The 12,500-nt window shown below is 37.2% G+C and overlaps 1 protein-coding gene across 17 annotated transcripts in view; it reads left to right on the top strand.

Moving 5' to 3' along the window:
• Positions 1-11,621, top strand: part of Nrg (Neuroglian) — a 141,442-nt gene extending 129,821 nt beyond the window's left edge. For 5 of the 17 annotated variants that reach the window (XM_086539617.1, XM_086539628.1, XM_086539630.1 and 2 more), the window contains 21 exons: positions 1,167-1,402; positions 1,645-1,760; positions 2,019-2,212; positions 2,358-2,659; positions 2,848-3,047; positions 3,180-3,455; positions 3,654-3,831; positions 3,992-4,150; positions 4,406-4,620; positions 5,080-5,270; positions 5,378-5,557; positions 5,729-5,966; positions 6,084-6,202; positions 6,435-6,624; positions 6,744-6,997; positions 7,242-7,423; positions 7,576-7,747; positions 8,303-8,517; positions 8,753-8,850; positions 9,640-9,749; positions 10,465-11,621. In XM_086539617.1, coding sequence (XP_086395743.1) covers positions 1,167-1,402; positions 1,645-1,760; positions 2,019-2,212; positions 2,358-2,659; positions 2,848-3,047; positions 3,180-3,455; positions 3,654-3,831; positions 3,992-4,150; positions 4,406-4,620; positions 5,080-5,270; positions 5,378-5,557; positions 5,729-5,966; positions 6,084-6,202; positions 6,435-6,624; positions 6,744-6,997; positions 7,242-7,423; positions 7,576-7,747; positions 8,303-8,517; positions 8,753-8,850; positions 9,640-9,731 — 3,807 coding nt within the window. In that variant the 3' untranslated portion in view covers positions 9,732-9,749; positions 10,465-11,621. Of the gene's footprint in view, positions 1-1,166; positions 1,403-1,644; positions 1,761-2,018; positions 2,213-2,357; positions 2,660-2,847; positions 3,048-3,179; positions 3,456-3,653; positions 3,832-3,991; positions 4,151-4,405; positions 4,621-5,079; positions 5,271-5,377; positions 5,558-5,728; positions 5,967-6,083; positions 6,203-6,434; positions 6,625-6,743; positions 6,998-7,241; positions 7,424-7,575; positions 7,748-8,040; positions 8,074-8,302; positions 8,518-8,752; positions 8,851-9,639; positions 9,750-10,464 lie in introns of all 17 variants that reach the window. The other 12 variants (XM_086539613.1, XM_086539618.1, XM_086539619.1 and 9 more) reach the window with 3 other exon arrangements.
• The last annotated feature ends 879 nt before the right edge of the window (positions 11,622-12,500 follow it).

The raw sequence follows: 12,500 nt of genomic DNA, 5'->3' as shown, positions 1-12,500 counted from the left end.
GGCGACGACTCATGACTTGCACTTGCACTCCGCCGCCATATGTACTGGCAGTGCGAGGCTGCAGTCGTTGATAACATGGGGGGGAGGGGGGGGGGCACATGTGGTCCTGGGGCTGATGATGAACGCCATTAGTTAGGGCAATGATCGAGTAACTGGATCCGGACGTCCTCTTCTTGGTGGCGCCTGGCGGGAGCACTTGCGTTATTATTTAATGTCTGACTTCGTTTGTTTTAACTACGCTTCGTGAGGTGCATGAATTGTGTTTTAGGGATCTCTGCTTGCAAGCTATTCTGTTTCGGCGGGAGTTGAATATGTATGAAGATCTGCGTGTGTTTGTTTGTTGCGGCTCGGTGATTGTTTTGGGTGTGATGCTTGAAGGCACACGCTGAATGACACGGTAGTTGCGAGTGTGGCGGTTATAGAGTCATGGATGCAGGTATGCATTGTGCTGACAAATGTTTAGCCAAATAACGGTAGCAATTGAGTTGTTTTCCACTTTTGTTTTTGAGTTGAAATAGTTAACCAGATATCGGGAACTGTGTCGTGATGATTTTTATTTATCTATCCGGGAGATTTGTCCAATTTGGCATTGTCATTCTGCCTTTTTCCTATGATATATGGCCTCCCCGTTTATCAAAGCTTACCCCTCAGCTTGATTGCGGGTTTTCCCGAACATGTTCACTACCTATTTCATATATATATACATATATATATACATACATATATATATATATATATATATATATATATATATATATGTATGTATGTATGTATGTATGTATGTATATATATGTGTATATATATATATATATATATATATATATATATATATATATTGTAGAATCACGTTTATCTCTCTCACTCTCTCCCTCCCCTCCCCTCCCCATCTCTTTCTCTTTTCCTCTCCTTTCACATTGTAAAATCTATCAGATTCTTTTCACTAGCGACTTTGTTAATTGTTCGAAATTGCTTACATAATCCAGCATTTCGTGTGGATTGATCTTGTGAGCGTGTCCATGTTTAGTTGCCTTTTTTACAGTTTCAAGAAAAACCTGATTGTTTTTTTTACTTTGTATGTTTAAAACCTGTATGCATGAATGATTTTGCAAGGCAAAATGATATATTCCTAACATTTTTGTTAATGACATTCTCCTTATCATTTACAGGTGGTGCAAGGTAGAGGAAACATGTTAGAGACGCGGTTACCGAGGATGACCCTGCAGGCGCTGCTGGTGGTGGCCTTTGTGGCGGTGACCTGCGAGGCGGTGATCAAGTACCCGCCCATGATGACGAAACAACCGCCTTCCAACGAGGAGCTGCTCTTCCAGGTGGCCTCCAGGATGGACGAGAACGACAAACCCTTTATTATCGAGTGCGAGGCGGAAGGAGAGCCAGCCCCGAAGTAAGTTGTTGTTGCCTCTTTTTTTTTTTTTTTTTTTTTTTTTTTTTTTTTTACCTCCAATGATGTCGGAGGAATCGGATTCACTTTATTAATCATATAGGTAATAACGGGCTTTTTATCAGCCTCCATGATTATATTGTATTCTTGTGTGTGTGTGTGTGTGTGTGTGTGTGTGTGTGTGTGTGTGTGTGTGTGTGTTTTATACAAATAGAAAACACAATTTACGAATGTCATTCTTCCAGATACCGATGGGTAAAGAACGGGAAAGAATTCGACTGGCAGACCTACGACAATCGAATTTCCCAGCAGCCAGGAAGAGGCACGCTGGTGATCACCTCCCCAAGAGATGAGGACTTGGGTACGATACTTATCTTCTCTTTATCTGTTTTATTTTATGTTTTTTTTTTTTTTTCTTCCTTTCATTTGTGTCTGTTTGTTTGTTTTGGGGATGGGTGTGCATTAGAAGGTTTAGATAATGTTACTGATATGTAGTGTATGTAAATTAGACTGTAATGATATATTTCTACAGATGAAAATGTATGAATGATGGTTTTGGAAAAGTAATGATCATGATAAAAAGAAAAATTAAAATACCATTTTCCAATCTTCCCATCAGGCCAGTACCAGTGCTTTGCAACCAATGACATGGGAACTGCAACTTCAAACTCTGTGTTCGTGCGTAAATCCGAGTTGAACAGCTTCAAGAACGAGGATCCAGTGTCTGAGACTGTCAACGAGGGTGATCCCGTTGGACTTTCTTGCCAGCCACCAGATGGTTACCCTAAACCTTTTGTGTACTGGATGATTCAGGTTTGTATATAGTTATGGTTCCAGTATTTTATGCCCTTTTTTTCAGTTTTGGAAAATAGTTTGAGTTGTAGGATTTCTTTTGAAATTAGGTTTTATGCAGTGTTGAGAATGAAACGTTATTTTCATACCCATTTCTCTTCATCAGGATGATCGAGGTGCTCTGCGTAGCATCAACTCCTCCAGAATGACCGTGGACCCCGAAGGAACCCTCTGGTTTTCGAATGTCACTCGATTTGATGAATCCAACGACTTCACATATGCCTGCTCCGCAACCTCCACCTTCCGTAACGAGTACAAGCTGGGCAACCGTGTCTACTTGCGCGTGTTCCAGAGTGGTAGCACTTCTGTTCAGACTAAAAATGAGCCTGAAGTGCAGTTCAAATCCCGCAAGAACACAGCCATTTTGAAGGGGAAAACCCTGAGGCTTTGGTGCGTCTTCAGTGGAACGTAAGTGATCTATAGCCACAGATATGACACCATTTTCATATATCTGTGATTTTGTTTTGCTTGTTTTTATTATTATTATTATTATTATTATTATTATTATTATTATTATTATTGTGTTGACACCAAGGATGATGTACATATTGATTCTTAGTTTTGTTATTTTAATACCCATTGGTTTCCCATGACAGGCCCCTGCCAGAGATGCTTTGGAAGAAGAGTAACAACTCTATCCCAGTACCTTTACCACATGACCGTGTTGACTATGAGAATTATGGCAAGACTCTGGTGATTCGATATGTGGACTTTGAAGATGAAGGCCAGTATGAATGTGAAGCAAGCAACGGTGTCGGTGTTGCAAAGTCATATACAATGAATGTTAAAGTACAAGGTAAGGATAGGGATTTATTTATTAGGTCCTGCTTTTCTTTGGTTTATTGTGTATAGGAGCTTATCATCTTTATGAGAGAAAAAAGAAAATATACCTATATCTGATTACTCAACTTGTATTCTCTTCTCCCAGCAATTCCCTACTTTGAGAAGGAACCCGAAATCGAGAACAGGGCTGAAGGTGAAACTGCCACATTCTACTGTGAAGCTGGAGGAAGGCCTCCCCCGAAGCAGTACTGGATCTACAATGGCATGCCTATTGAGGAAGCCCCATCCAACCCTCGACGTATTGTTGAACCAAACAGGATTATCATCAAGAACTTGACAAAGGCTGATACAGGCAACTATGGCTGCAACGCAACAAATGTTCATGGATATGTCTACAAGGATGTTTACGTTAATGTTCTCGGTAAGTACAGTTAATATGAAGAAGTACTTCAGGGTTATGAGATTACATGCAATGATTGTATAGTTCTAATTTTTAGTACTTGTGCACATTTTGAAAAGACTCCATATTCACATTAGATTATCATTTCAATGAGTTGGAATGAGGGATATTTTTCTCTTCATTTACTAACATGTATATCTATCCTATCTATTATTATAGCACTGCCTCCGGAGATCCGTACTCCACCAGTTGACGTTCAAGCAGTAGATGGGCAGCAAGTCAACCTTACTTGCCAAGTGTTTGGAGCCCCAAAGCCACGCATCACCTGGATTAAGGATAATGTTGAGAAGACCGGTGGACGTTTCCATGTAACAAAGGACGGAAATCTTGTTATCAAGTATGTATGGGAATGGGAATGTGTTGATCTGTTTCATTCTGCCAATACACAGTGACTATCCAAAAGTGCTTTTGAATGGTCCTATACTTACTAATGATAGAAATAGAATTAATTGACCTTTTTTTCTTACATGTTGAATAATGATGACTCCTCCTTACAGGGATGTATCCTTCACTGATGCCGGAGATTACACATGTGTTGCCGAGAATAAGTTTGGCCAGCAAGAAGCTCATGGATCCCTAGTCGTAAAGGAAAGAACACGCATCACTAATACTCCAGAAGACTATGAAGTTGCTGCAGGACAAACTGCTACATTTAGGTGGGCTGTGAAACAATATTGTGACGATCAGTTGCTTTGTTGAAAATTAGTAATGTGTTGTATTCATTGTGAAATTTTGAGAAATCCATTATTGTTCTTTTAGTAAGACTATGATATTTTGTCATAGTTGAGCTTTCTGTGAAACTTATACAACAAAATTAACTTCTTTTTTATGCAAAATATGTTGATATTAAGTATAAATTTTGCATTGTAGTTCTTATGTGAACACTTAGTTAACATACTCATTCTTTTCAGATGTAATGCTGTAACTGACAGCGACTTAGAACTTAGTATCGAGTGGCTTACTGATGGTAAGCTTATTGATTTTGATCAAGAACCCAGATTTGTACAACAGTCTGATTCCTCCCTGAGTATCACCAAGACAACTGAATTGGACTCCGGGGTTTACACTTGTGTTGCCTCAACTGAATTGGACAAGGTTACTGCTGCTGCCACTCTCATTGTTCAAGGTACGGAGCTCCTGCTGAACTATAACAATTGTGTGGGAAGGGAAGATCACATATATTCTTGTGTTAATTCAAAGTTATTTTTGACTTGGTTCAAAGACCTGTTACTCTTATAAAAAAAGAAGTAATATCCTTATCATATTGATATATATTCACTTTCTTCTAATGGATTTGTTCATATCTGAAGGGTTACTGGAAGAGGGAAAATGTCTTTCTTTTGCCCTTCTGAGGCAGGCCCCATCTTAAGATGTTCAGCCTTTTGCTGGGCATCTTATGATATGTGTGTTTTCTATTATTTTCTACACATGGTTTGTTATGTGAGTCTATATATGATCTATTAGCAAAGTGATACTAATTAGCAATTGCTTTGATGTCCTATATGTCTGACCCCATGAAAAATGCTATTGTGGAATGTTTAAGAATGGAGGCTGATCTTTGGTTATATCTATTTTTTTGTTACAGATGTCCCAAATCCACCAAAATTATTGCTGCCAGTGGTATGTAATGACCGCGATGCAAGCGTTGAGTGGCAAGCCATGGGCGACAACAGAGCTCCCATCCTTGGCTATATCATTCAATACAATACAAGCTTCACCCCAGATACCTGGGAAAATGCATTTGATTCTGTACCTGCTACAAGTACACAGTTCAATGTAAGTTTAAATAACTTATCTAATTTGACTATCTTTGAACTCTTTAAATTTTTATTTAACTGGATTTTATATCTGGAATTAGATGAATAATTTTTTAAATCTTGCAGATTAACCTCAGTCCTTGGGCCAACTACACATTTAGGGTGATTGCTCGTAACAAGATTGGGCCATCATTACCATCAGATCATTCTGGAATGTGCACCACACCCCAAGATGTCCCTTACAAGAATCCTGATGGTGTTGAAGGCAAGGGGTCCACCCCACAGAACCTTGTCATCAAGTGGTCTGTAAGTTCAATTCAATTATTTTTTATTATATATATATGTGCGTGTGTGCATTCATTTGTGTGTGTGTATGTGTATTTACTTATGTCTGTGTATGTACACATACATACACACACACAAAAAAAATCATTATCAAATGTTGTAGGCAAATTCTCATGTGGTAATTTTTTGCAGCCAATGCCAGAAATCGAACACAATGGCCCTGGATTCAAGTATCGAGTGTACTGGAAAAGAGACGATGGTAATAATGCAAGATGGAAAACGGAAGATGTGTTAGATTGGGAACAAGATCATTTAGTCATAGAGAACCAGCCTACTTTTCAACCTTATAGGATCAAGGTGGAAGCCCATAATGAGAAGGGACAAGCTCATGTTGCAGCTCCTGAAGTTCTGGGCTGGTCAGGAGAGGATGGTAAGGCCCCCTTTGTTTTCCATATTGGATTTTGTTTAATGGACACTATAAAACATGGAATTTCAACAGTAGTCACTATCTGATTCTGCAAGCATTTACCCACGTTTTCTTTTACAGTTCCGACCGAAGCTCCAAGAAATTTGACTTTGATAGAACTGAGAGATGCAACAACAGCTCTTTTGGCATGGGAACCTGTGGCCAATTCTTCAATTCGAGGTCACTTCAAGGGATACAAGGTCAGTTCAGAAAGGAGACAAAATCTTGAGGACCCATTTTTTATCATCTTACAGTTCAATGGGCTGCTCAATATCTTCATATTGGTTGTATATACAGAGTATGTTCTCTGTGCTCATGGATACTGTGAATAATTTGCCCTGGTTTATGTGATTTTAGATATCAGTGTTGAATAAAGATATTATTGTTTGTTGTATAGTTTTATGTAATCATAGAATTTTTCCTTTTTTTTAGATTCAAACTTGGACTGAAAATGAAAATGAAGAGAAAGCAAGGGACATAATAGTAGAGAATAACAATGAACCAAGTGCCCTTGTAACCTCCTTTGTTCCATACACAAAGAACTTTGTCCGTGTACTGGTGTTCAATGGTGCCCATGATGGTCCACCCAGTGAGACTATCAGCTTTGTCACTCCTGAAGGAAGTAAGTGGTTCTTTTCCACATTTCTGGTTCACTTTCATTTGTTAAACTTTTTGGCATAGTTCATCCATATTTGTTTGTTTTGACAATGCAGTGTGTTATATCTATTTCCATTTCAACAGAGCCTGGTCCAGTCGACTCTCTTGATGCCATCCCTATGGGCTCATCCGCATTCTTCCTTATCTGGAAGAAACCCAAGCAGCCAAATGGAATTGTAACCGGCTACCACATTTACTATCAAGTGGTTGAGGGTACTGACACTGGGCCACTGTCTGAGCGGGATCCCCCTATCAATGACCCAATGGTCACCAGGGCCAAGCTAGCTTCCCTTAAGCCAGCCACAAAGTACCGCATCACGATCAGGGCCAGAACTGCGGTTAGTATCGACGTCTTGGTTGTTGTTCACTTATGTATGTAAATATAAAGGATGTGTTCAGTGGAAGTGTAATGTTTTGCAAGATCACACCCATTAGACCCTATTGTAAATATATCTTGGATTTTTTAAATGTACTGTACTAGATTTACCTGTAAATTCCTATAGCTTATTTTTTAAGCCAGCAAAATCTCTAAGAAATTATATCTCTGTGATGTTTATTAATTGAAGGATATTTTTTATACAGATGGGATTGGGCTCCAGTTACTACATTGAACGAATGACTCGAAGCACTGGAGCCTCACCGCCAGGAAAGCCAACATTTATCTGGCAACACATCAGCACAAAGACAGGAACCCCAGCCATAAAGATTACTTGGATTCCCAACACTGAAAGCAACCCAGGCTCACATTTCTTCGTCAAGTACAAGTAAGCACTATGAATTTGTGTACATTTTTTTGTGCTTATTTATCAATAGAATTATGATCATCTTCATGTGTACAAGTTTTATCATCAGAAAATTAACACAAATATGTTTATTCACTTTTTCTTTTTTTCTTTTCTTTTTTTTCTTTCTGTAGGTTGTATGGAGAAAGCATGTTCCAGGAGACCAAACCAGAACTGTATCAGGACTTCACAATACTGAAGGGATTAGAACCTGAGAGAGCATACAAAATGAGTGTAGTGGCAGTAGATGGTGAATTCACCACAGAATCTGACATAGAAGAGATTGATACCCATACAACTGGCATTGTAAGTATCAAGGGGAGTGTTTCTGTTTTTTCATGTATGAGTTGTAAATTCTGCACAAATACCCAATCCCTTGTTTGTTTTGTTTTGTCTTTGTGTTCATGTTCCTATCCTATGTCTGTTTTGTCTTTATTGCATCTTCCTGTCCTATATCTGTTTGGTCTTTATTTCATGTTCCTTTCCTATGTCTGTTTTGTCTTGAGTTCATGTTCCCATCCTATGTGTCTTTTGTCTTGTTCCTAAAGTCTCTTCCCTTTTATTATTTGTCTCTGATTGAATTATATCTTACAACTCAGGTTGAAGTGGTTGAAACCCATTCAACTGTCAGTGTAAGTATTAATGAAGATATTTCTGCTTTTTAGGTGCAAGTTAGATTTCCTATTATAAAATAATTTCTTGTCTATTTTTTTTTTTTTTTTCTTTTTTCATTATTCTGTTTTATTTCTATTTTCTCTGTTTATCTCTGATTTAATTACATTTCGTAACTCAAGTGTCTTACATCTTTAGCTAGTGTTTAGTTACAACTATTGAAAAATACTAACAAATGATATCTTACAGTCTTCAGAAGTGACAAGGCGCCCATCAGACAGCATTGCAACCCGAGGATGGTTTATTGGCATGATGCTTGCAATTGCATTCCTTCTCCTGATCCTCATCATTGTGTGCATTGTAAAACGCAACCGTGGCGGGAAGTACGCTGTCCATGAAAGGGAAGCAGCACATGGCCGCACTGATTTCAACGAAGAACAAGGATTCCCAGAATATGCCCAGCCGTAAGTTTGATCAAATTTCATGCAAAAGAAAACAAGAATGATGAAAAGGGAATGGGAAATAAAATCTGTGAAAACATATTCCACTCAATTTTTGTAGATGTTGGTACCTCAGAAAATTTTAGAGAGGGTCAGTCACTCACAACCATCTGATACATTTATATCAATTAATAGAAACATTTTGATGTATTTGCTTTGTGTTGATAGAAACTCATTCATATTTCTTTTTACCTACCAGACTTGATGGAGCAAAAAGAGATAGTCTGGGAAGTGATGTGAAAAACCCAATTGAGTCGGACACAGATTCAATGGCCGAGTATGGTGACGGGGATACAGGTAGGTCGAGCTTGTGAAGTAGAGTCTCTGACACAGTTATGTAGTGGTGAATCATACAAGAATTTTGCAAGTTTTTTTTTTTTTTATGTATTGCATTATTTGTCAACCTTAGGAAATGCTATGTAATATGAAGGATAGTCTCATCTGTAGTCTTTTGCATTTGACTCATGTGAGATTGCATTTGTCCTTTTGTGTTCTCTCTGGACTTTGCGTTTTGTTTTTTGCATTGCATATCTAATGCTGTTTTGTTTCCTGTTTTGTGTTGTATGAGATTGTTTCTTGAATTAACCTCTGTTTTCTGTACTGTTATGTTACTTAATTTGATTATTTTTATCATAACTTTTTTTTGTTTTTTTTTTTCCATATTTTTCAAGAGAAAGCATGATTTGCTCACATGATGACTATCATGAATTACTTTTGATAGTGTTTGTTTAGAAGAAAGTGAATGACAGTAGTAATTTTAGGATTTATTACATTTTTCAGTTCAAAATTTTAAATTGCAAGAAATTCTTGTGATTATTATCACTTGTATTATTATTATTATCATTATTATTACTTTATCATTATTTTGTTACTTTATTATAGTTTTTATTTTATTTTATAATTTTATCAATATTTGCCTTAAGTTAATTCCTCTTGTAACCCTTGATTTCCTCTTATAATTTGCATCTCTCTCTTTCTCTCTCTCTCTCTCTCTCAGTTCTCCTATCCTTTGTTTCCCAAGAATGCGTGCACTTTATGTAAATATATTTCCTTGCTGATGGCTTGTATATATTTGGCCCCTCCCAGGAACAGGAATGGCTGAGGATGGTTCCTTTATCGGTCAGTATGGCCGGAAGAAGGGAGAGACAACGTCCAATGCATTTGCCACCCTAGTTTGATGTTGTACCTGCATTCCTGTACGTGTAAGCCTTAGTTGGTTATCCTTCTCGAAAGTCTAGTGTGTTTTTGTGTTGCACACGTTTTTGAGCGCGATTGCATTTTGTAGGAAGTCAGATTTTACACTTTTTATTTTGTGTGTGTTTTTCCTTTTTTTTCTTTTTTTTTTAATGATTTTGTGGCAGGAAAGAGGGAGTGCTTTGTTTTTTTGTTTTTTAATTAGTTTTTGAAGTTGAATTTTCTTTTAGACACACAGGCCAGTCCAGTCCACTCATTTTCACACAGCATAAATACGTAAACACTTTCTTATATTGATCGAAGTATAGGCATTGCAATTTTTCTTAATGTATGTAAAGATTTTTAAAACTGTTCAAAAAAAGAAAAAAAAAAATCCAGGCACAGTCACAAAAAAAAAGAAACAAGAAGTTTGAATATTTATCTAGTAAAAAAAAAATGGTACCTAATATATTATTAGATGATGTTGCAGATTATAAAAAAATTAAGTAGTCCAGGAAATTTGATCAAACAGATGAGATATATTTAACAGAAAGAAATGATTTTTTATGGAATATAGATGATCTTAACAATCAGTTTAGAAATCCAATTAGACAGAAGTAGAAAGTTGATTTTTATTAATTTTCAATATACTTTATACTCAGTCTCAGTATGGTGGAGATCGATAACAAAGACTTGATTTTCAGACTATGAAACTGACCAAATTTTCCACCCTTGCAGGAAGGTTTACAGAAGATGGCTCATTCATCGGACAATATGGCGGAGCCACGGGGAAGAGGAAGCCGCCAGTCCCAGAGGACAAGTCGCCGTCAGCTGTGGCAACTTTTGTCTAGGGACAGTCTTGACAGTCTTGACACTGAAGCATTCTTCATCTGTGGCCATCACACTTCTCAGAGCCCCTTTCTCTGGCCACACAAGTTCATCATTTCATGTTTTATTACCCTGTGATTTGAGGGTAGTCAAGAAACAAATGCTCCCTAACATCTGTTTTGTTTTAATACTTCTGTCAGTGTTATGGAAAGTGAAATGTATAAGGAAAAAAAATAAAGGAAGAAAAATAGAGGAATCATAATTTAAACGGGGCAAGGTAGATGTTTAACAGAATATAGGAATATATATATTAGTATTATTTACCATCTTATTGGAAGTATGTGATCAGCCAAACATACAAGATATTAGTGTGATCAGTGAGATAGAAACATGCTCAAGCACATTGCAAGCTTCAAAGGATGTCTTGAACACTTAAGAACATTAAACAGATACAGGTAATTGAGTGAGATCTCCTCAATGAAAAATGCCACATTAAGGCTGCCCATAGTGATATTTTTTTCATCTGATTTACCCCCCCCATAGAGTAGTTGAATGTAATTAAGACCTTTGCTATACTTAATAAGGTCATGTGAACTTTCAAGGATTTTATTGATATCTGTGAGTTTAAGTATTAAACATTTAGTTGGACTGATGAGAGTTGTGTAAACTTTGAAACCAAATGTTGCTAATGCTGTGTCTCATTATTTAACTTGTGCCAAAATGGCCACAGAAAATACTTCCTCTAGATAATTTAGGATGGAGGCAAGAAGGTATATTGTAATAATAAGCAGAAGATAGTTCTCACAGTAAGTGAATCTCAACAAATAAAATGCCAATCCCCGTTGGCAATTTGTTTTCTTTTCGTGCATCCAAAGTGAATAATGATGGCATAATGTGTGAGAGAGGACTCAATAGATAATTACAGGCCATCTCATGTTTTAGGACAAAACCTTTTAGTGGTGCCCCACTGGTTATCAGGCAAATGATATAAAGCTGTACACTGGATATTGGAAATATGATCTCCATGCAATCCCAGTGAACATATACAGTTTGCATTGTTGCAAAAATATAGTAATAAGAAAGTGTTCCTGTAAAGGAGAATTAAGTAAACATTTCTATATAGCCACCTGGCATTGATGTAAGTGTTGCAATTAAGATGTAAATGTGCCTCTTGTCAGCTTTTGAATCACAATTAAGCATTGCTAGTTTTCTTTCCACTTTGAGTATGTGATGAGCCAAGTTAGTAATGAATGACTGGTATTATAGGGCTGTTTACATTCATTAGTCTATATTTGAATGGTAGAGGGTCTTGTGTATCATTACCATTCATTATGAATGCTCATCATATCACTAATAATGCTGTTGTGAGACTTTGTGTGAATCTCATTCCAGAGTATTGATATCTAACTTTTATGTTTCGAGAACAATTCATAACTTTTTTTTTTCCTTTCGTTTTTGATCCCTGTATAAATCTCACAATTCTTGCACAAACATGCTAGGATCTGGTAATATTTAATCCATGTAAGGCAAGAGTATATTATAGGGCTGCTGCACCACAGATGAAGACAGTCAGTTTATGCCAATGATCTCTAGTTTTGTGTTTGAAAGATGTAGCATTTCCTTGATGGTTTCACTCCAGATAATGACAGTCTGTAGTATAGCCACCAAGGTAGTCCCTGGTCACGGCTCATTCACGCCTTCGCTGTGACAAGCACTAAGTGTCAAAGTTTGAAAAACATTGCCAGCATTGTGTGAATGTTTGTTATTTTTATACAAGTGCCCTTTTGTATCCTTTAAAATTCAGTGGTAATATGCTACTTCACCTTTATTTCCGATTCATGTTTTTGTTCAATCCATGCAATATTATGGGAAATGGATCACTATAAATAGGTTGTGAACATGAATGACATAATGAAAGCATAGTCCCCCACCCCCCATTTTGCTTA

Source organism: Penaeus japonicus, unplaced genomic scaffold (genome assembly GCF_977035675.1).
Source record: "Penaeus japonicus unplaced genomic scaffold, GWHDUDI00000001_assembly GWHDUDI00000009, whole genome shotgun sequence".
NCBI classification, from domain to species: Eukaryota; Metazoa; Arthropoda; class Malacostraca; order Decapoda; family Penaeidae; genus Penaeus; species Penaeus japonicus.
This window is presented reverse-complemented; position numbering and strand designations above follow the sequence as displayed.